The sequence below is a fragment of the Spermophilus citellus genome (genome assembly GCF_964194105.1).
Source record: "Spermophilus citellus genome assembly, chromosome: 13".
Taxonomy (NCBI): Eukaryota; Metazoa; Chordata; class Mammalia; order Rodentia; family Sciuridae; genus Spermophilus; species Spermophilus citellus.
Genome location: NC_138193.1, coordinates 56,945,430 through 56,969,829, shown reverse-complemented (window position 1 = coordinate 56,969,829; position 24,400 = coordinate 56,945,430). Strand labels below are relative to the sequence as shown.

Sequence of the window (24,400 nt, the reverse complement as noted above, 5' to 3'; positions counted from 1 at the left end):
TAAAGAACCAGTTGAGAAACTCCATGAATGTAGTGGAATGGCCATTAGGCTTGTGCCCAGTCGCCACCCTCAGGCTGGCAAGGCTGCGAGGATTCGGGGGGGTGGTCATTCACCAGGCATTGCTGGGAGTGAAGCAGGAAACTTGGATGGGCCGAGTTGGCCCATGGAAAGAAAGAATGAGTCATGGATCTCAATGGCTTTGAATCCTCCTCTGAGGACCAAAATTCTCTCGTATTGGAAAATCCAACTTCTCTGTAAACCTGTGTTACCCAGAGTCTGGAAGCATAAGGGTTAAGAAGGCTCCTAGGGCTGGGGATGTGGCTCAAGTGGTAGCGCGCTCGCCTGGCATGCGTGCGGCCCGGGTTCGATCCTCGGCACCACATACCAACAAAGATGTTGTGTCCGCCGAGAACTAAAAAATAAATATTAAAAATTCTCTCTTTAAAAAAAAAAAAAAAGGCTCCTATCTCCCTCTGTGGGCAGGAATGAGCAGTTTCCAGAGTTAGCAAGCCCAAAGAACTAAGGAGCCTGGAACAGGAGCAGGGAGGAAAGCACCAGGACATTCATTACCACCTCCTAGCTCTGGGTTCCTTCCCCAGCACCACCGGGGAAAAACACAATTACCTAGAGACATTGTCAGCTGTTTTCCTTGGGCTACAAGGAAGGCTCCATTCCCACTCATTATAATCTTAATGTCTATATAATCAATGTACATGGGCTGGGGGAAATATCCAAACTGATGTGAGCCCAAAAGCAGATGCTGAAACAAGCCAGTGGCTGTGTCTCTTGCTGCCAGGTGGTATTTTCAGAACCCCACTCCAGCCCCTCTCTGCCCTGGAATATGAAGCTAGGAAAGTTACTAAGCCCGTGAAACTTTGGGCAGCAGTGCTGAGAAGGGCCCCTGAGACCTTTCTGCCTAAGCTGCTTCTGTCACAGATGGAAAATGAGAGGTCAGTGTAGTGTGGGGCCGGAGGCCCTCCTGAGCTACAGAGTCTGGGCTGTAACCAGCTCATTCCATGTTGGAAAGAGTTTAAGGCCTTGATTCTAGGTCTAAGCCAGGCAGACTTGCCCTGGTCATTTCCTAGCTAAGGTGTCCCAGGGCAATGGAATCAAGGCATCTAGAGCCCTCTAACAGGGGAGGAGCTGGTCTCAGCCTGGATTGTGTGACTCAGTAATACCCTCTGCCCAGGCAACCAGAAGCTTAATCTCTAGTAGGGACAGGGACAGCAAAGAAGTGGGACTGGCCACTTCTGTGGGAATAAAAGATGGTATCCAGGCATCTAGATTTTTCTTGTCCCCACAGAATCTGAAAAACTTAGTTTTTAAGTCCCTCTGGAAAGACCCACAGGGGTTCTTAATCTTGTTCATAAGGATAATAACCCTCTTGGCTACAGAAATAGCTAGCTGGCCATGCTCCCCTGGAAGGGTCTCGAGTTGACAGTCTGGGATGTGCCCCACCCAAATCAACGCTTCTTGTCTATTCCCCACAACTGTGCTTTCCCAGGATGCCTGCGAGGGGAATGGATTCTGCCTAGGGAGGAAGGAAAGGCCACCTCAGTGCCGACTCTATCCTCCCTCACTTAGTGCTGACTTGGCCTAGGGGAAAGGTGTGAACAGGCTGGGGCTCTAAGAGGCTCCTCATTTGTTGTTAGGAACCAGAGGCATGAGCTTCAGCTGACGGGATAGTACTGGACCAACAAACCAACAGGACGGAGCCTGTTTTTGAGTGCAACCTAGGCGCCTCTAGAGGCGCCTCTAGGCTTCCTGCATTAACATGTAGCTGTGTGTGTGTGTGTACTCCAGCTTTGCCACTGACTGTCTCCACCATGACTCAACCAGCACTGTGCTGACCTGAGAACTCCTCAGAGTTCTTGCTCTCTGACTCAGACTTCAGATATTTCCAGGTAGGAAATCCAGCCTAGTGCTGGGAATACAGCAGAGGGTATTCCCAGGGTCTCGATTCTGGAGAGCAGTTCCTTGGGTAGAGCAAGCAAATGAGGCCAAGATGCTCGTGAAAAGGGTTTCTGAGTCTAGGGCTCAGAATAGCTGGAGGTAGAACTCTAACACAGAAACTGGACTTTGGAGGATGAAGAAGGCAGAGTGGTGGGAAAAAGGGGAGGCTGTGCAGGTCATCAGCATGTAAAAATGGTGACAATGGCCTTTGATGGGACTTTAGAATTGGCAAAGTGCCTTCTGCAGAGAGAAAGTGCTTCTACTGCCCAGAGAAGTCGGGGAGCTGTTTCCAGTTCTCTCTGGGGCACTTGTCTATCTCATCACTATCCTCAAGGCTGTACCCCAACAGTGGAGAGGGAGTGTGCCTGGACATTGGCTTTGAGCAACATACAGACCCACCACAGGGGCCCCTCCCAGGATGCGCCAGGCCCTTCCACAGCTTGGCTACCATGCTGTGCCAAAAGTAGTCATAGTTCCTCTTAGCTTTGCTGATGTTACTCGTGGTTCATAGCTGTGCTGAGGTGGCCCTGTTAAGTGGCCAGGGAGCAGAGGTCCCTGGTAGGGCAAGGGACCTGACTTGGGAGCAGCAACTACTCACTGTATCAGCACACATGCAATGATGAGGACAGCCAGGGCCACAATGGAGACCACCACCAACGCAGTGATAGCTTGCTTCTTCTGGCTGGCAGCCACCACGGCCAGGAGGTCTGCATGCTCACAGCGTGCGCCCACGTACCCAGAATGGCAGCTGTGGAAGAAAGGAACATCAGCACGCTCCTGATAGAAGGTCTTGTTCCCCAGTGTTCAGGGAGGGCCGGGCTGAAGCTACCTAGAACCCCTAGGAAAAGCACAAGGGGCCTTCCAGCCTTTGCTACGGGACAATGGTGTCCCTGCCACAGGCACTTCGTCCTAGGAGTGGGGGGACTGATTCTTATTCCTGAGCAGGAGAGGTACCGCTAAAGCACTACATAATTGTTACTGTGCTAAATCTTGGAATAAAGGCAGCAAATGTGTTTATGACAAGAACTTCATTTTAGCAGTTCATAAAAATCCAGGTTATTTTTAAACCAAATGTTTATTCAGAATTTCAGATGAGAGCAAGAAAATACATTAAAGGAGACATAGGCTGTGCTTAGCCTTTTTAAGTTGATTTAGTCCTACAAGTACTTACTTGCTGGGTGGCCCCGTGTACAGGGGGAACCTAGCACCACTACCTGGTCACTGTAGGACTGACTGAAGTTGCCAGCCTTGTGGTGAACCCTGGTGTCCTCATGACCAACAATACCTGGCCTACGTCCACTATAGGATCAGGGTGCCAGGAGGTCACATGTGAACTTACTGGTGCTCTCGTGAACGTGTGCACTCATGGTGGTGTGTTCCTGCTGTTGATACTCTTCTGAGTTTCTCTGTCTTTGATCATGACAATAACAACCTCCTGCCTTGCACAAGTAGATCTCATCTCATCCCTGGTTCTCCAGGATGTGCTCTAGCCACAAGGAAATCTTGGTCATCTTCTTTTACAGGTATTCTCCCCTTCCCCAAGCATCATTCCTCTCAATAGAGGACTTGGCTCACACACTGGTACCTTTTTTATTGTCAGTGAAAATATCTGAACCACCATCTTGATTGGAGTGTGGGGGGGGACTTTCTTCCCATAGGGGACTTTTTTGAAGGGTAGCCCTGCATCACATGCTGGATATAAAGTTTGTTTTGCTCTCCATCCAGATATGACAATAATAGCTGAATCTTTTTTTTTTTTAAAGTCTGCTTTTTGATTAGCCTGTAACCTTTCCTTGTTCCTTTGAAGAACAAGGAAAACTGAAAGGAAATTAACAGTCTCAGGGCACCTGCTATGGTTCCAGTCTGGTTCCAGGCTGGTCCCAGGGCCATTACACTTGTGATTCCCTTATTCAGCGCTCCTGGGCAGCCAGGCCAGAAAGGTACTTGGAGTCACAGGATAAACATGGTATGTTTCCCTGGAGCACAGATTTTTGCCCAATTTAACAAAAGTTGAAGCATTTTAATGTTGAAAGAATAGGTATTATATGAGCTTAAGATTTATGAAAAACAAAAGATGTTGAAAAAGTTGCTACTGAAGGCTTCAGCTTGGGGTGCCAGGGCATAAAGGTTTCTGTAACTTATTTAAAGGTAGTCGTTGGTTTAAATTTAAGCGTTGTGCTTTTGTTTTGTTTGCATATTTAATTCTGTATTTGCCTTTCTTGCACCTGCCCTGCTAGGGATATCAGAGGAGTTTGTACCCAGGTCTGTTGACCTGAGTTTGGGTGCTCTCATGTACCATGCAGCTTTGCCTATAAGAGACTGGGGTGAGAATGTCAGAGTTATCACAGATATGGCTTTTGGCTTAGCCTTATAATCTTGAACAGGTAAAAGAACATTTTAGAGTTCTAATTTAGCAAGGTGCAAAGGGTCTGCAGTGTTTGGTAAAGGGGGAGGCTGAGGAGGGCCCCTAGGATGGGAAATGCCCTGTAGGGCTCTCTACAGACCAGGGAGGGGAGTGCAGACCCTGGATGGTGGAGGGATCTCTAATGACTTCTCTTGGAAAAGGGTCGGGATCACAGAAATCTTGTTAAGAATACTCTCAGGGTTTGGGGTAGTGGGACAGAGGTGGATTTTGTTTGATTTTTAACAAAACGATGCAAAGACAAAAGTGACAGGGGACTCAAGGCTGGGAGGTGACTGGCTCAGGCAGAGCTGACATCTGAGCTGTCAGTGTCTAAAGAAAACTGGGCAAAGGTCCCTCCTCTATCCTGTAATCAAGTTTTTATCCTGTGGCTCCCTACCTTCCAGAGAGGCCCTCTGCATTGTGGGATTCCTCTATTTGATGTTTGGTGCCCCAACATGCCAGGGTCCTAATCTACCCCACGGGCCCACTTTTAAATATATGCACTGCACCCAGCAGAGTGATTGGCACCTGGGCACTTGGGATGCAGCTGCAGAATGAATGAAGGGCTGGCCTCTATTTGTCAGTGCTAACTCCTCCTGGCCTGGAATATTCTTCTTCGCTCTCTTCCTCAGACTCCAACTCAAAGACCACATTCTCCAAAAACATAATTTAGACACATTCATTGGCCCAGTCCCTCATCTGTCCATTTTCCTACCCCTCCCTTAGTGGCTCTTCCCAACCTCCTTGCTCCTGTGGGGCAGGGCCTGGTACTACAAAGTGCCCTGCTTCTCAGATTCTCTTTGTGAGGAGGATAAGAAAAAAGGTTTAGTAACACCTCCCCCCACCACCACTTTTTAAAGAAATGGTTTGGAAAACTTATTTTTAATATTAGACTTAAATTTATGCTGATGATTTTCGGCATAAGTCACACTAGGAAGGAGAGTCACTTCACTGGGCTGTAAATGACTCATGCTTGACTCAGCTGCTGTCCTCTCCTTTACCCCAGGCATGTACTGGTTCCCATCTGGCTGCACATAAGAATCATCTGGGAAGCTCAGGAAAACCAGGACAAGGCCACACCCCTGGAGACGCTCGTTCAATTGGTCTGGGCACCAAGGCCTGAGACCCACTGAGGTAAAACTACCATTTAAGTGCACAGAATTGAGAACCAACAAGTTCATCTGCCCGTTTCCCTTTCTCCCTTGCCTCTGAGCATTTTCCTAGGGTGGCAGCTGTACAATGGGCTCCCTCATAGCAGATGCTGGGGAAATAGGAGCAGTTGCACCACCCCAATTTAAGAAAATAATCTGAACAAAACTTCTCAGAACATAATCTGAGGAGTTATCTGACAGAGGTAAATGGGAGATGTGTAAATGAACATCTTATGCCACTTGACCATTCTCTCTCTCCTGTCTTAGTCGTTGGTCAAACACAAGGTTCTAGAAAGCTGGTTTGTTTTCATAATTCTGAAAATGAGGCACCGGAATCATATTGAAGCTATGTTCCCATAAAAAGAGCAAAAATAAAGTCAAGTGCAAGAGAAAAAGGAAAGGACACAGCTGAGGAGGGGCCAGGAGCACATCAGAGCAGCAAGAGGATCCAGACAGGTGGGTTCCTGGGGCTTTTTGTTTCTGTTGCTGATGAAGTCTGAAGGTTGCTTTGGTGCTTTTTGTAGGAGCAAACATTGTGGCTGTAGGCAAAGAAATACCTTTCTTTTTCCCTCTGCTAAGACATTTTGGATCTTCCCTTTCTACCTGGTTCACGGTACGCTTTTAAAATGTTGAGAGATTTGAAAATACATGTAGAACTGTGTTCTTGAAGATTTAAGAAAAATTTTCCCCAACCAGAAAAGGAACATTTCCAAGCAAATCGGAAAGCACATAACTATAACAAAGCAGAAAGAAATGCAGCCCTAACCCCACTCATGACAGCCCAAGCCACGTTTCCTTTTATCCTATTTCTATGTCATTTTAAGCATAAATTTCTCATTTAACATCCCTGCACCATTTTACCATCATTACCAAACAGTGCAAAAATCATTTAAAATGCCAGTGTGATACTTTATATGTGTAGTTTGCTTCTCCAAACTCTAGTCACTCAGACTCCATCCAACTATGATACCACAACTAATGCCAGGTGATTATCTTTGTGCACACATCTTTGTTTGCATTTGAGATTATGTCCTCAGGACAGGATCCCAAAGGTAGGTACAACATGGCACAGACTCTACAGCCAAATTGTCATGGGTTCTGAGCCCTTTCCCTACTTATTGCCTGTGTGACCTTGAAGGAGTTAGTTAATTTCCCTGGTTCACAGATTGATTGCATCTTTAAAATGCAAAAGTAATAAGACCTATCTCAAAGAGTTATGAAAGTTAAATGAGTTAGGCACTGTTTATTGCACTTTACAAGTGCAATAAAAGAATGGGAACATTTTTGGGGCTCTTGAGATATATTATCTTCATAAGCAGTGATGTAGCCTTTGGTGAGAGGCTAGTACACTGCTTACTAGCCAACTCTTTTGGTATAGGTCTCAAGATAGTCTTGGATGTGACAGTCCAGGACCAAGTTGAAATGGTTTAGAAATATGTTTTACATTAATTTGCCTTTAACATGGAGAAATCCCACAGGGCAGGGGGAGGAGTGGGTATACTGGGTCCAGTGGCATGTGTATTAGGATTTGCCAAGTCCTACCCTCTCTCTACTCCAGGGCTGGGAGGATGCTGAATCTGCCTTTGCAGCTCTGATCCAAGGGTCGTGTGGGATGCCTACATGTTTTCTACTCCTTTGAGCAGGACCTTACAATATCCCTGAGATGTGGTGACAGTGCCTAGGGCGGCTGATAGCACAGCATAAGAGTTCAACTGTTTGCTAGGAAACAGGCTTGCTTGGTCCCTTATGCTGTCCTCTAGAGCTTTTATAATGATGACAGAAATGTCTTTATCTGGTGAGTCTAATGCAGTAGCCACTGGCTAGTGTGACGGAGAAACTAAATTCTAATTAAGTCGAATAATTTAAATAGCCCCACATGTCTAGTGGCTCTTGTCTTGGACAGCATTTACTTTTGATAATTACTGTCACTGAGTCCTCATTATGAACCCATGAAGTATTAGCAACCCCATTTTATAAATAAACAAATTCAGGCTTAATAGGGCTAATAATAGAACTTAATAGAACTCAGCTGGATTTTAACTTGGGAGTGTCTGACCTCCAAATCCATTCCTTTGACTTTATTAGGGTGCCTAGTGTGACCCTACCTGGTACAGGTGGAGATGGGGAGAGAATGGGGATAAGCACTTTCTCCAGATCTGTGGATGAGAGGGACACCCTACTGATTAACCCCTGCCCCTTGGCTAGGTGAGAAGATAATAGACCTACATCAAGCAGCTCATGTACCAACAGGCACACGGTCACTATCTCCGGGGAGGTGGGCCATTAGTCATGGGCAGCCTGCTGGTGCGTCAATGGCCATCAACATCGCTGGAAGTTCAACTATTCCAATTTACTGGAATGTGCTGTGGAATGTTTTCCTTGGCTAGCAGTGGTTTGTTTTCACACTTCGCTGTGGGAAAGTTGTCAGGGAGTTTGGGGGCTGGAGCATTTGGTACAGGTGAGAAACTCTGAGCTAGCTGCCTCTGGTTGCCAACACTAGAACCCTTAAAACTTGTCACTGGGGTGGCTTCCACTGACTGTTTTCTTTTGTTTGAAGGCTTTCACAGGCAGCAGCCCAATAGTTTGAGGGAAAAGTGGTACCTAACCACCCATGTCTATAGCTTCACTGTCTCTGCACATTTTCTGCTAAGTCTCCACTAGGACAGAAGAACTTCAGCAAGCAGATGGGCAAAGGGAGCCATAAATGTGCAGACGAACAGCCCAGGGCTCAGGTGAAGCATAAATGTTTGAGGATGATTTTTCACTACCTTTGGCCACTTTTGACTATTTTTTTTTTCATTCTCTCATCTTACAGTACAAGCTGTTATTTTTAGGTTTTTCTGGAAACTTAAGGACTTCTTATTAGAAGACGAAGTCTAAAAATGTATATTTTGAAACCATCTTCTTGGCTCACTGTGGGTTCTTTATAATGCTGTGACAGATGGGGCCATACCTCAACGTATGTCAGTTTTATTGACCAGAATGTTGTATGTGTCAGCTCCCCAAAGCTGGGGCGGTTCTTAGAAGCAGAGACAGAATGTTCTGGCTTTCTCTGCACGGACACAGTTTCTGGTCTAGTGGGAATTAAGTAGTTAGAACATTCTTCTGAGGACTGTAAATATAAAAAGGTATAAGGTGTGGTCCTGTCCTCCAGAGCTTACGAGATAGCTCTGGGGCTGGGCACCCTGAGCATGCTGTGCAGGTGGGACCATACATCCCCCTGCTCCTGCCACCACCCTGCTAGGTCAGAAGGGCCTGATTTCAAGTCCTGTCTAAGGGTTGAACACTCTCAGCCCTGGGCTCAGGTGGGTGACTGAGGGGAGTGCAGTGGGCTAGGGGAAGCAGAAGATGGGGACTGACACTGTGCTTTGGTGTTGGAGTATCCCTCAGAGAGGTGGGAATCAGAATTGCAGAGAGCAAGCCCTGGCTGGGGGTATGTCTGAGTCTCAGCCCAGGGCTGCCTTTCTTCAAGAGAAATTGGGCATCTGCCAGGAAATGCAAAACCTGACTTCTAAAACACTGCCAATCCAATAAAGCCACCAAAAAAGGAAGTGGAGCATCTCCTACTGCCACATAGTCCTTGTGGACTGAATACTGCCCGCAGGCTGCCAAAGTCCAGAGCGGAAACTGAGGTCAAGAGGTGGAAAGGGTTGGTGCAGCCAGCTCTGCCCAATTGCCAGGTGCCTTGGCTGTCTCATGTTCTTAGGAAGGACTTGTTAAAAAGTCTGGTCAGAAGAGCTTGGGAATGAACCTGACCTTCTCTGGAAGCAGCTTTATCTGCAAGGGGAGAAGTCAACACGTTCCTTGGAAACAAAAATGCTTAGTGATTTGATGTGGATTTTTCGAGCTGAGGCAGAGTGCCCTGTGGGCAGGAGCTGGAATAATTAGGGTGAATCCCACCTCTGCCAGCTACCAACTCTGGGCAAGTTTCTTAGCTTTTCTGAGCTTCAGTTTCCCCACGTCTACAATAATTTTTAGTGGAGAAGGACATGGTGAGAATCTATGAGAGGCTCAATGTGGAGTGCTAGGTACCATCCCTGACCTAAGCTACAGCTTTTACTGGGAGTTTATTCTTAGTAGACATACTTATTAGAATGGGATGGGCAGTCGTCTTTCTTGAGCCAAAAGCTGGACTTGGGATCCAGACAAGGGAGAACAGCAAACCTCCCCTCTCCAAAAAAAAAAAAAAAAACAAAACAAAACAAACAAAAAACACTTCAGCCACAGACAGTTACTGATTGGCTTGCTTGGTGGCCACCGGAAGTCTGCACTAGCCTCTGATCTGAACTTGGTAGAGACTTGTCTCCAAAGAGGATCCTACCAACTCGGCCGGGGCACATGGAGGCCCATGCTGGGCTCTGGAAGGGAGGCTTCTGGCTGTTATAGACAGGCTTCCAGAGCTGTGGTCAAACTCCCTTCAGTGCCAGTGTTTTTCCAGTGACCTGACTACTAATTAAAATGCACATTAGGGGCTTGTTTTTATAAGAATGATAATCATGAGTAATGACAGTGCCTCCTATCAACCTCATTGTGCTCCACTTTACTAGGTGGGGAGGGCTCTCATCTGGGGCAGATTCTTAGAGCTAAAAACATTCCTAGCAGAAAGGTTGCCACCTTGTGTGTCCCCTCTAGGTGAGGCTCAGAGATGGTGAACATGGACAAGGTTGAACCCAAACTGGACTGTGGACTGAAAACCCTCCCACCACATCGGCCTGTAGCAGGCTCTCCTGGCCAGGTCCCTCCCAGGCTAGTTGCAACTAATGCCCTGAAGTACCCTGCCAAAGGACTGGGTTTTAAGAGCCATTGAATCTAAGCTAGGGGACTGGGGCACAACCTCTCTGTGCCCACCTTGTGGAGTCTTCTTGAGGATTCCATGAGTTAACAATGGATTGTGCTTGAAATGGTGCCTGGCATAAAGTAACAGCTTACTAAATGCTGGTTTTTAAATTTTTGCATTATTTTGTACTATTAGGTTGGACTGTATGAAATTGCTGGCCCTGGGCCATTTTTGACCAATGAATATGTCAATTTCACATCGAACTACTTATTAGCCCCCCCCAGGGACATTTGGCAATGTCTGTAGAGACACTAAGGTGGGTAGAAGCTGGCAAATGTCCTTCAAGGCACAGTTCAGCCCCAAACAACAAATTATCTGGCTCCGAATGTCAACAGTGCCAAGGTTAAGTATAGGTTCACCTAATTGTAGTTAACTACAGACAGACTTAAAACGTCTCTCTTCAAAACTTACATGGCTCCTACTGCCTGGAGGCCAAAGGCTCACTTCCAAGAGGCTCTGGCCTCCAACCTCGTCTCCTCCCATCTCATCCTGTTGTAGCTTCTGACCTGTAACAGCAGGTGCCACCCTCTTGACACTCCGACCTGGAGCAGCCTCCACTTGCCCAAGGAAGCTTTCCTCAAGTCCCCCTTCTTACCCCACCTGGCTGACCACAGCAATCACAGGTTGCTCTTTACTAATGTGATTCCTGGGTTCCACCCCTGGAGATTCTGATGCAGGAAGTCAGGATGGGGCTCAGCAGTACTGTGGGGAGGTTGACCAGGTGTGGAAGCCATGATGCATCTTTATGTACATTAATCGTTTGCCTGCACTTCCAGCTTATTTCATTAGCTGGACTGAAGAGAGACTAGAGTGCAGAGTCCTCAACACCTCTGGCCACTCAAAGGTACCCCTCCCAGGGCCTTGCCCTCCTCGAAGAGTTGATTAAACTTTAATTCAGGAATTTTCTCAACTTTGAATCCAAAAGTCACTTGAGATGTTTGTTTAAAATGCAGCCGCCAGGCTCTAACCTCCCCAGGGGTTCTGCCCCAGGGGCTCTGAAACCTGGGTTTTTAGCCACCTGGTTCTAAAGCAAGTGGCCTGAGGCTCTGAACCTGAGCCCAACTTCAGGGTTTTCAGGAGCTTCTGGCAAACCTTGCAGAGGCAAATGCTCTTTTAAATGAGTACAGGACCACCCCAGGGGGCTAGGGATACTTACACACATGCTGGCTTATCCTCCTGCACCAAAAACCTGCAGGTTCCATGAAAGCAGAACTGAGTGTGGGAATCTGGGCATTCATTAAAATGTGACACCACTGCTGCGGCCACAGGCGGATCTGCTGGGGAGAGAAGACACACTGGGCTCAGATCTGGGCACAGATGGCGCTTGCACCCTACCAGTCAAGGAAGGTGAAGACCCTTATAGCTGGGACTTCCTGTCCCCACCTTGGGGAACCCCCTCCCAAACTCGCTTTTTGCCCCCATACTCCATAACTAGTACCTAGTCCAGGGCCACAGTGCCTCCATTCGGTGCCTTCTGGATTTTCAACAATCTCCCCAAAAGATTTGGTATGATTCAAAGACACCAGAACAATTCCACCGTTTCAACCCAAGAGCTACTTATTTCACTTTTGTAATGTGACTGATCAATTTTTTTTTAAGAAAATATAGGTTCTACGGGGTGTGGTGGTACATGTCTCTAATCCTAACAACTCAGGAGGCTGAGACAGGAACGATGCAAGTTTGAGGCCAGCCTCGGCAACTTGGCAAGACCCTCTCAAAAAGGATCTCAATATGTAAATAAATGACAGCTTTTATAAAAAAAAATTTCAAAGCAAAACACCAGAAGGGCACAAAGGAACCTATGCCCACTAGAAACGGAATAGTTAATGATGCAAAAAGATGTTCATGATATATTGTAAGTGAAGTTAGTGTAATTCCAATAGGGTCTGTATGGTCTGAAGAACACAAATGAAATTTAAACCCAGAGGAGTCTGGGAAGGATACACTAAGCTGGCAGCAGGGCTTCTCTTGGTGCTGAGGCCAGGAGAGGGGAAGCTATGTGTCTAAAGCAAAGGAATTCACATGAGAGCAGCCCAGTCCCATTGGGAAGCCAGGAGTGGGCAGGATCAGGTCTTCCCCACAGTCTGGGCACCACACCTTTCAGGCAGGGATAAGACTAGCCAGGTCAGGATGCCTGTCGGGCATGCCACACGGACAGGCTGATGACCAGCACCTGAGGCTTTGCTTTTTTTTTTTTTTTTTTAACTCCACCACTGGCCTCATTCTGTCCAAGTGGCACTGCTGCTGGACGTTCCCTCACCTTGGCAGGTAGGTTTCCATTCTGTTTGGGGAGACTTTCCTACTTATTCCCCCCCCCCCAATATGACTTTTGGAATTCTTGCTCTGTGAAAAAGGGCAGAATATTCCACATTGTGAGGTTTAAGGCCCAAACCAAATGTTAAACGCCCGTTGTCCTCTATTTATGAATTGCCTCTAGAAGTACCACATTTTAAAAATCCTATAATTCCACTGGGAAAAAAAATCACAGGCTGAAAACACGATGGAATCCTTGACATGGAAGGCAAGAGTGTAGTGGCTAAGCATGCACTTTGGAACCAGAGGGACCTGGGTTTAATTGTGCCTCTGCCCCCTGGAATGGCATGCTTAGCCTCTCCTAGCTGGCTTCTGCATCTAAAGATGGGGGGCCACCTACCTCATGGGTGGTTCTGAGGTCTAGCCAGGTAATGCTTAGTAGGTCCTATACCCGATGAACTGGCTGGTCTAGGTCACTGAGCCATCTGTCTTATTATCCTCACTCAGTCCCAAGATACTAATGAATACAGCATATCACCCTCTTTCCCACCATAAATGTGGAGACATGGAGCTAACAGTTCAAATGTTTCCTCAGCCCTAGTGATGGTTGTGCTCACATGTGGCACTCTAGGGCTTCTGTGGTCCAATGGCCTCAGCTGACTGCAGTCAGCCAGCAGCCTGGAGCTGAGGAACAGCGCCAGTCAGTCCCAACAGTGGACTCTGAATCAAGGCAGGAAAGGTCACTAAGTCTGGATCAGTAGCTTCTCTGTGCAAGCACAGAGAAAGGAGCTAGAGACCAGAGGACTTAATTTGATTAAGATATTGAAAAGGCTTTTGATAAGCTCCACAAAAGGCCATTTAAACATTCAACCACCACCTAGTGGCTAGAGGAAGTCCCTTGTCAGCACTTTGAGCCCAGCTCTTCCAAGAATAGTTTGTGGATTGGCCAAGGGCTTCATTCACATCCTGACAGCATGTTAGAAAGTCAAGGTCGTGAGTCCACCCTGACCTACTGAATCGGGATCTTTGAGGTGGGACCCAGGAATCTGTGATAGATTTCCCTGTGATTTTTTTTTTTTTTTAGAAGTCAGGATTGTTTGTCCTGGAGGAGGTTCTGATGCACACGAATGTTTGAGACAAACTTGCTCTCAGAAAAGTGACAGGAGTCCCCCAAAGGATCCTTTTTGAAAGAGCTGGATATCTTCAAATTCCTATATGATACTAATGCCTTAAATCTGCTGAGCTGCTTCATGGTACAGTGTCAACTTAATGAAGATACACTAAGAGAAATCCCCGGTTCTGTCTTTTGGGAACACTATTCCCCAAAACTGCCTGATGAGGAGCGGGTTCTGCCAAGGTGGCTTTTACTCTCTACTGATGGGTACTTTGCCTCTTATCATAAATGACCTGGGAGGTTTTATAAAACGGGTACAGCAGGGCACACCTGGAATCTCAGAGGCCTGAGAGGCCGAGGCAGGAAGATTCCAAGTTTGAGGCCAGCCTCACAACTTACCGAGACCGTCTCAAAAAGGGCTGGGGATGTGGCTCAGGGGTTAAGCATGGGTTCAATCCCCAACACCAACAAAAAGATTAAAAACAGGTACCATGTATATGGGACACAACTGAGAAGAAGGTGTGTGGGAGAGAAGAAAGGGAGGGAAGGAGCAATCAAAGCAAAAGGGAAATAAGGATAGGAGGAGCAAAAAGGAAAGCTGTCAGGCATCAGATTAGTCTACAAAGCTCACATCAGAAAGTCCTGTGCCCAAATATAGCTCTTTGCTTCCTGGCAGCCTAAGCAAGGATGCACATGGTTCATTAGATGGAAACATACCAGTCCTGAACTCCCCAATTCTGTGGTCAGTGAACAACTTCTCTTTCCCTGTAGGTGTTTTCAAAGGGAATGTCATGTGCTACGGTGGACTACATTAACCATAAAGCACACATGGAAACATGTGCTGATATACCCTGTGTTTCTTGGTTCACTAAGAAGCCCAAGGAGTCCAAGACAGGAAGAAACTCCATACAAAAATCGGTGACAGCTGGTAATTTGCTCTGTACATTCAGAGACCAGCATGAAAAAAAGAAGCCTGATGCTCCCAGTCCTCCGTGACTCCACCCGTCTGCCTCAAACCCAAGGTCTGCCTCAAACCCAAGAGCAGAGAGAACAAGGGGAGCTCAAGGCTAGTTAATCATCAGTCATGAAAAATATTTTTCCTATTTTTTTTAATAACAGATGTAATATTTTTGAAATGTTCTGAAGATATGCATATATAATAAAGCCCACTTTTAATCCACTGCTGAGCAAGAACTGTATTAAGTCCACACTGCATATGAACACATACAGGAACTTATGGTTTCTACTTTGTTGCATGTGGATATCATTGGAACTTGTCACAGGTTTTCAAATAGGGGATGAGAAATAAGTGGATGGGGAGGAGTGGGCCACTCTGCTCTCTCTCTGCACCCTCAGGGGGCAAGAGTAATTTGGGGATACAGGAAAGATAGATTGGATCTCAAAGAAGTGCCCACAAGCCATTGCACCTCCTGAGCAACCTGGCCTGTGTCCTTGACCCCTGTTCGTGTGACATGAGTGCAATGTATAAGTGCAGGGAAAACTGGAGTAAAATTATGTGGTTCTATCTAGCCCCAAGCAAACATCCCTCTATATATAACAGCCCACATCAGGGGGTTGCTGTTCCTCTCTCTGGAGATGGCTTGCATTCTCCCTTGAATGTGTCTCTGCTTCCCTAAATAAACCTCTGTCTCTGACTTGTGTCCTGAAATTCTTTTACCTCACTGGTCCTGAACCGAGGTCCCTTCTCTGGGAATTTCTTGGACCTCCAGTGCCAAGGGTGAACAAACCGTAGACAAGAGGGGTGCACTGGGGCTCTTGGTTGCTGTGCAAGCTTGTGAGCTAAATAACTTTACTCCAGCCCTTTCCTATGGTCTGGATATGGACTGTGTGTGTGTCCCAAAGGTGCATGTGCAGGAGTCTTGGGCCCCGGTGTGGCAGGGTTGGGAGGTGGTGGAACCATTAAGGGGTGGGGCCTGGGGGAAGGTGATTAGGCTATTGGGAAGGGATTCATGTAGTTCTGGTGGGACTCTGGTTATTTCCCACAGGAGTGATTGCAATAAAAGGGGCACTCTTGGCCTCTAAATCTCCCTGGCTTCCTTTCCTGCCATGCAATCTTCCCCTCTTCCATGTGTTTCCACCATGATGCCATGTAACCATATTGTCATGTAGCCAGAAAGCCCTCACCAGAGCTGAGCAGATATCAGCACCAAGCTCTCAAACGGCCAGATCAGCGAGCTAAGTAAACCTCTTTTCTTTATAAAGCACCTGGCCTCAGCAATTTTGTTAAAGCAACAGAAAATGGACTAATGTACCTGTGCAAAGTGTGAGGCATGCGGTGAGCAAGGGGGAGAAATTGTTGATCTTAACTGGAGGCTTGTAAAGATGTTTATTTTAGATACCACACCCAGCACCACAATCGGCTATTAATACAGGGCTATTCCTGTTGACGTCCAGAAGAAAAGCATCTTTGGGGAAGGTGGGGGAGGGCAGATGTGGGCTGCCACTTATTGAGCACTCACTGTATGCCAGGTGCCAGGCTCTGAGGCTGGGCAGGCAGCCCACTAGAGGGAGTTGCTCAGTAACTTTGGCCATCATATCCTCATTGCAAGGTACATTATTTTATAAAAAATGAGTCTTACAAGGGAACCCCCAAATTCCAACATCTTCCCTAGAAGGAGTCAGTCTCTCAGTGTCTAAGTTGCTTTCTCCTCTCTCCACTTCTCTTTCCCTCCTTTTTCCTTTCTCTTCTTTCTGAAAAGAAAATATCAAGTAATGGAAGGAATGGCCTAAGGACAGAAAATGATAATACCATCAGGTAGAAAAGGCCACCAGGGAATGTCCAAAGAAGGGCTCCCCTTCAAGTGCAAGTGGAGGGTGTGGCACGGCAGCCCCACCCGCAGAACCCTAGGCCATCTCCTCCAGGCACCGTGTCTGATTAGCACTAGCACGCTGCTGATAGGAAAAGCAAATGTTCTGGTTTTTGGAACAGCCCTCCTTCCGCTCACTCCCAGCAGCTGGGGTTTCAGAGTTGCTCAGTTCCTGATGTCATGAAATTTACGAGAGGCCTCTCCAGCACGGGAACCAAAGGCACATCTTGCAGACACCACTGTTCTCTGGGGAGCTGTGAAAGTTTTGCCCAAAGACCACAGACCCACTAATAGGGCCTGGAACCCAGCCCCACTCACAGGAAGAGGGTCTGGAAGAACAATCAAGGGGCAAGGAAATCCCAGATTCAATTCACAAGAGGGGTTTCTCCAGTTCAGAAGAGTCAGGGAGACACCGTCTGGACAACGCCTTCCGACAGCCCTGCTCCCAGGGGAGCAGCAGCCACACCACGGAGTGCAGTCCCCGCCCCCACTCCCCACCCCAACCAGCCCTAATTGGACGTTCTGCTGATCAGTGGGAGCTGACTGAGGCAGGGGCTCTTCACTCTTCCCCAGATGTCAAAACCCAAGAATGCATTTGCCTGTTGCAAAGCTTACATCATTCTCGGCTATTTCATTACTTCCTCAAATATCACACTTAACTTTCTGACCGTTTCATAATGATGTCTGGCTTTTCAGTGGGAATGTGAGCCAAGGTTTGTGACCTGAGACCAAATATTTTCAGACACTGCAACAGCAAAACCAACAAATGCCTCTTGAATGTCTGGGAGAAAAGGCAGGAGATGAGTATGGCAGCTGCCAAGCAGCACCATCAAAGTGAGGGAGGACCCTAATCTGATGCGCCCTGCGTACTTGCAGTACTCAGTCCCATGTTTTACCCTAAGTCCAGGCTTGAGCTACCTGCAGGGGTGGGCTCCATTTTGGGAAGGTGAGGCGCGCTTCAAGGCCGCAGCCGCCCCAGTTTATGATCCTAAACTCTGGGGGCAGTGCGTGACATGAAGGAGAGGCTGGGACAGAGGCTCATACCTGGGTGGCAGAAATGCTGCACCAGGTCATAGAGAGGCAAACAGAAGTGAGCATTGGTGAACAGGGGTCCTAGCATTCCTTGGCATTTGGGGTTGGTGAGAACCATCCTTTAGAATGGTACTAAAGAGGAAGGCATTGTCTGTCTGCAATGTGGCAATGCCACTGACTTTGACCAGAGAGCGGAACACCCCTTCCAGAAAGATAATCACTAAGAGCAACTCCTGTCCAACCACCACAGGGTGGGTTTCACATGAGCAGCGGAAGTCAGCAGAGTACAGAAAAGTGACCATCTGTGGCTCAGGTAGGAAGTTCATCCTCAAGGGCTATTCACTGACAGGGGGGACTCAATTTTGTTGTTCTGGGACTCAGGCATGGTGGTGGAGATGAGATAAATATAATCACGCAGCTCATTCACTATTAAAACCAGGAACCTATAAAACAGCGATGACATTAGTTAGCTTCACGGCCCCATCATATGAGACAGAAGGGGCATTCTTATTAGTGTAGCAACGAAAAGAGAAAATTCATTTTATACTTAAAATTAACTGACACCTACTACTGCAGTGCCTCTTGCCATTCCACTTGGTGAGTTGGGTGGGGGAGGAGAGCCATTTCTGTCCCTGCCAGCCCCTAACCCTGAGATTCTCAATTTATTGAGAGAACTCCTGTACTTAAAAAAAAAAAAGGGTTTCTCCCTGTAACAAAATACCTAAACACAGATTTACTAATTCATTTTTTTAAAAAATATTTTTAGTTATAGGGGATGGGGATATAACTCAGTTGGTAGAGTGCTTGCCTCACATGTATAAGGCCCTGGGTTTAATCCCCAGCACCACCAACAAACAAACACACACACATTTTTTTAGTTATGGACACATACCTTTTTTTATTTGTTTATTTTTTTCATGTGGTGCTGAGGATCAAGCCTAGTGCCTCATATGTGCTGGGGTTGTGTACAATTGAACCACAACCCCAGACCCCAAGATTTACTAATTCCTCAGCAACCTTTTCCAATACCAGCTAATTTTGATCCTATTTGATTTGGAACTTTCTGTGATCCTAAACTGGCTTGACACCCTGCCCACCTCTCTCACTTAAGGATAGGGACAAACCTCAAGACTTCCCTATAGGTTACACATTATTAGACTCCATTTTTTTTAGATGGGGAAACTAAAGTTTACATATCCTCGCCAATGGCACTTGGCTAGAAAGTACTAGAATTGGAATCTTATCAGTTTTCTCTAATTTCATGAAAATGAAGATCTATAGAAAGTTAGGTTATTGACATCTGGAAAGACAAACGCTAAGAAGGTACATTGACATACACAAATCATGCTGTTAGGAAGGGGACACTTTTTAAGCAGCTTCTAGTAATCAGGGACATTTACAAGAGCAACATAAGGAAGTACTGCTTTTTTGGGGGGAGGAATGGGGAACTGTACATATGGAACTTATTAATCCCACAAGCAGCAGTAGCTGGACAATATAAACAGATGCAAAAGAGATTTCTATGTATCCATGAATGATGCTGGTTCATGAGACACTGCCATGTCTTTTTCTCTAAGCATGCTCCCAATCACAGCCTGCACCTCAGGGCTGTATGGTACTTCTGACCAAGAGACCAGGGGCTGCTGGCTCAGTGAAGAGCTAATACAGATTCCTGAATTGCTTTTGCAGATTTAGACAAGATGCTAAGGGGGAAACCTGAGGAAACATCTGAGTCAATTTAATTCCCTCTCATCATTTCCCACTTGGGGCAAAAACCAAGGAATGTGATGGAACCAGATTCAAAGAAAGATATTAGTAGAGAAGCAGACAGCCTATTTTCTACTTTCCTGTAAAGACATTGGTTATTAATAACACAGCACTTGTGTGTGTGTGTGTGTGTGTGTGTGTGTGTGTGTGTGTGTGTGTTGGGAAAACAGACACATGGAAATTCACCAGTACGATTGGACTCCAGTTGGGTTCATCCTGCTTATGCCTATGTTGAAGGCCAAGGCAGTTTTTTTTTTTTATTCCAATAGAAAGAAAATCAGAAAACATGAGCATAGAAATACTTTGCCAGGATCTTATTTCCCCTAAACACTGTCCAAAAAGTGTTAATCTAATGTGGATCTTCTGAGGTCAGATGATGATGATATTATTAATAGTAGCTACTATTAATAGATGTCTGCTAATTGCAGGCATGTGCTTAGCATTTAGAGAATTCTGCTTAATCCCGTGAGGAGGTCGTTACAATCCCAGTCCTGTGTATAAGGAAAGTGAAGCACAGGGAGGTGGAGTATGTTCAGTGTCACTTTGTTAATAAATGGCAGAGCTGGAATTGGAACTCATGGCTGGCTTCTCTAAAGCTCTTGCTCTAATACAGTGTGTGCATGTGCAAATAAAGGAGTAAAAAAATCCTTAATGTGCTTCCACAGTCCAGACAACTCTTTGATTTGGAAAATAAACAAATCAAGGATTACCATGAAATCCTCAGGGGTATTTTAGAATTAAAAGGGCTGAGAGTCCCAAGGAAAATGGCCTTAATTAGCAGAGTGGCTTTAGGAGTCTAAAATAAAACCTCAGTGCAATCATATGACATATGGACTGTATGGATCCATCTAGAGATGCATGTATTTCAACTTGGCCTCTTACCTATACACCAACTCCTGCCAAGAACACCATCTCCCAAGGGCCTGGAGAGTGGACAGGTGGGGTGGGCGAGATTCCTCAGGTTGCCTGTAAACCTGCATTCTAGATTATGGATTAAAGTGAAATTGAAACAGAGGGGTGTGCATTGGACAGATTGCTCCCTCTCCACTGAGCTCTTCCTGTTCCATGTGACCTTGTTCTCTAGCTCCTAGGCTGCTGCTTCTATCTCTACCTTGGCCTTAGTCATTTTAAGTCAAAAAGAAAAAAGCAAAAAAAAAAAAAAAGAAAAGAAAATTGCAGGTCACGGTTTTGCTTTGAAGACTGAAGCTAAACCTCCCCCTTCTTTTAATATTTTAATCCTTTGATATCAAAGAGATAGACCATTTTCATGTCTTCAAACCAGAAAGTCCCTTATTCTAATTACATCCTCTTGGGTGTCAACCAGCATTGTGAAAATATTTCACTTCCAAGTTTCATTCACAAAGTCAATGTGGATTTACCGAAGTTTGGCTCTCATCAGCTGGCTCTGAATCAGAACATGAAGAGCTCTGGGAACTAGAACGAGTCCTGCTGGATGTGGGATTCTGTCTTGGCTTTGTTGGAGGAACGGCCCTGTTGGAGCCCAGGGCTATCTGCCTCTGCTGTCTGTGTGTCTCTGTTCTCTTTATAAATATCAAAATTGTTAGGAAACACGGTTGGCAGGAAACCCTCAATCTACCCTAAGGAAAAAAAAAATGCTTCCTCTTGAGTCTTTGAACCATAATCCCTTCAAACCCTCCTCACTGAGCACTGTAAACACTACAGGATAACTGTTTTTCTAGAACATTTCATGTCCTCAGAAGTTTTGACAGACACGTTTTCAATTTTGCAGTGTGTAGATGCTATCTTGGTGGATGGAGGATTTCCCCTCATTCTAAGGAGGAGACTGAGAGGTACAGAGGTAAGTAGGTGAGTCAGACTTTGTCCTCTGACAAAAACGTGGCCTGTTCTTGTTTCTCTTGAGTTTCATATAGATGATTTTTGGTTGCCTGTAGATAAAAAGGCCCTTCTATCAAGAAGATACTTTAGTGGGCTGGGGCTATAGCTCAGTGGCAGAGCACTTGCCTAGGATGTGTGAGGCACTGGGTTCAATCCTTAGCACCACACAAAAATAAACAAAGGCATTCTGTCCATCTACAACTACAAAAATTTTTTTAAAAAGTAAAAATAAAAAAAAGATACTTCAGGATTGTGGGTAAGTATTTTTTCTAACTTCCTAAGCTTCACAAAAAGAATTTGAGTTTGAAAATATTTAAAATTCAAACTCAACATGAATATAAATACCATTAAAGTTTAAATGATTTTTATTTTTAATATTTGACTTATAGATTTGTAGTATTTTAGTACACTAAATTTTAGAAGTCTGGATTTGAGTCTACACAAGAAAAGTCATGTTCTATCTCTTGTTCTATCATTAAAAAGGAATAAGGAGGAGTCATCTCTTAAAACAGTCATCTCTTGATTTTCCTCAGGAGCCCCACTTGGATGCCCAAGTCCCTTAAATAAAATTGTAAGAATATTAGTGTATAACCCATGCATATCCTTAGCACCACATACTTTAGATCACTTCTACTTACAATACCTAATCCAATATAAATGCAGTATAAATAGTTGTTATACTATATCATTTAGGGAACAATGAGAAGAAAAAATTCTGAACATGTTCAGTAAAGAACAGCTGCAATTTTTTCAATTATCTTCAACCTGAAGTAGGTTGAATCTGAGGACGCAGAACCTACAGATGTGGTGGGCAGACTGTAATTACTTGGAGAAGACAGAAGATGTTCAGATGAAAGATGAGAGCTAACCTCAGGCTTGATTTCTAGAGGTAGAAACCTCACATACTCCCACTAGAAATAACAAACCCCAGAAAGAAGGCAGGCTATTTGATCCAGTCCATGTCCAACCACTATATTTAATGACATTTTTTAATCAAAAGAGCTCAACCTAGAAATTGCTGTTTTGGGCCAGACACCTCATGAGTTCTGCTAAACCTGGTTCTTCTTCCCCCTGAGCACACAGACTACATTTTCCAGCCTCCCAGTGTAGTTAGATGTGATCATGTGATCAGGTTATGGCCAATGGATTTGAGCAAAAGTGATGGCTCCATTTTTAGGATTGGTCCATAAAAATCTCCTGTGCATCTCCCTTTCTCCCTCCCTAGGCACCAGCTGAACAGAGAGAACTCTTTCAAAGGCATAGAGGAGGAAGGAGCCATAGAGAATACCACATGGCAAAAAGCCTGCAGGGCCAGCATACCTGCACATCAGACATGAGCAGGAAGTCAACGACATTCAGGGCTTTGATAAAGCAGGGAGGGCTCTTCTAAGGCCAGACTAAGCCTGAACAGCACTTAGGGTTGTTACCAAATTTCTGATGTAGGATAAATCATACCCTTTTCACCCACTGTCCGTGTTTCTTTTGGGAACCCTTTCTATAAAGGGTTTTATAATGTTATTTTAAAAGTAACACACATTCATTGTCGAAATTTTAGAAAACACAAAAATTCTAAGTTAAGAGAATCACTTGTGATCTCATCACTGAGAAACAACCACTACTTCTACAGAACATTTTACAAATGTTTAATTTTTTTTCCTGGTAGTTTATTTTCTTTTTGTTCTTTGCATAAGGGATCATATTTTTTGGCTACTTTCCCCTTGCACTGGTTAAGAATATATCTTCTTTTTAATCTACTGATGCTTATCTTTGAACTTTAAAAAATTATTCTCTCGATATCAAGTGAAATCTGATGTTCAATTAGATATTTAGCATAGTTTTGCTTTATCCCTCTGCTTGTCCCCAATTATTAGTTTTTTATTACTATAATCTGATTTTATATCCCTATTATGTTTTCTAAAATGCTAGCTTCTATTTTAATAATTATTTTCAACTTCTGTGCTAGTATAACTATATTGACACATCATCAGTTGGGCACATTGTCACTAATATTTCTGTACCACATCTTCCCATTCAGGAGATTTTTATCTCGAGATAAATGTTACCGAACTGAAGAGGATCTTTGAACATCTTTCCCAGGAAGGGCATGAGATGGGTGTGGCTACATAATGAAACATTATTTGTCTGAAAACATCTTTCTCATCCACACTCATGGCTTTACATATGACAATTTCTCCCACCGTTGACTTTTGGCCTTGTAGTTGATGAGACACCTGAAGCTAGACTGACTCTAGGTAAATCTGTTTTTCTTTTTACTTTGCTGCTTGTTAAGACTTTCTTTGTAATAAAAACTAGTTAAATTACATTGAGGTTAATGCTTTCAATCTTAAGGACAAATGTATTTCAGTTTAAGAAAGTTTTCTGTAATGTTTTCTTCTTTTGGATCCCCTACTTCTATTTTCCAACTTTCTTTCTTTTTTTTTTCCTTATTATTTTTGTCTTTTGAGTTACCTTCTGAGTTCTGGAGAAATTTCCCATCCTATTTTTTTTTTTTTAATTTCACTCATTTGATTTACTGTACTATCCAATCTGAGGCTCCACAGTAGATTAAAAACTCATTGTATTTTATCATTTCCTTGCAGCTGTCTCTTATTTCATAGACACCATGTCAGCTTGAGTCTTGAAGACACCATTTAGAGATGATCCAACCTCTTTGCTTCTCAGGACTATGGACAGACACTCATTGGGATTCCTCAGGAACATTCTTCTCATATAATACATCTTTTCATGTGGCAATTTCTTTCATCATCATCTGTATTGAGAAAGATCTACTTTGTCCAGTGCCATGTGAAGTTAAGGTGGGCTCCATGCAAGACTTCATTCAATATTGGGCCAGGTAAAATAGAAAACAGCAAGTTTAATTGTAGTGCCTTTAAATATCTAAGAAATCTCATTGATGAAAGCCAGAGATAATAGGTAGAACAAAGAATTTTATCTTTGGGTCAGAAGGTATTTTGTCTTTTCTTCCTTGTGTTTTCCAGGCATCCATACCATGCAAGGAATGACAGCAGGCTAGGTTCTGCACTCATTGTTCCTGGTGTCCTTTCTTGAGGTGTTGATAGGACACAGATGGTCCAGCCACACCCCATACCTTGGCCTTCTGAGGTATGGAGCTATTGGTGTGATTCTTCTTATGACAAGCTCCTTGTCTCTCCAAGAATGGTTGTTGGAACAGGGTAAGGTGAT

General features: G+C 44.9%; 1 protein-coding gene and 1 long non-coding RNA gene across 3 annotated transcripts in view; one reads left to right on the top strand and one right to left on the bottom strand.

The window, feature by feature from the left end:
- Nucleotides 1-5,494, top strand: part of LOC308632678 — a 99,513-nt gene extending 94,019 nt beyond the window's left edge. Inside the window, exon 4 of the long non-coding RNA XR_014018632.1 lies at nucleotides 5,364-5,494. This is a non-coding gene — a long non-coding RNA (uncharacterized lncRNA). The remainder of the gene's footprint in view (nucleotides 1-5,363) is intronic.
- The window catches only part of TGFA (transforming growth factor alpha), a 101,640-nt gene that overhangs the window by 5,982 nt on the left and 71,258 nt on the right, over nucleotides 1-24,400 (bottom strand). The window contains exons 3-4 of one of the 2 annotated variants that reach the window (XM_081264958.1): nucleotides 11,502-11,622; nucleotides 2,552-2,701 (exon numbers count right to left, since the gene is read on the bottom strand). In XM_081264958.1, the coding sequence (XP_081121084.1) occupies nucleotides 2,552-2,701; nucleotides 11,502-11,622 (271 nt within the window). The remainder of the gene's footprint in view (nucleotides 1-2,551; nucleotides 2,702-11,501; nucleotides 11,623-24,400) is intronic. The other variant, XM_081264959.1, reaches the window with a different exon arrangement.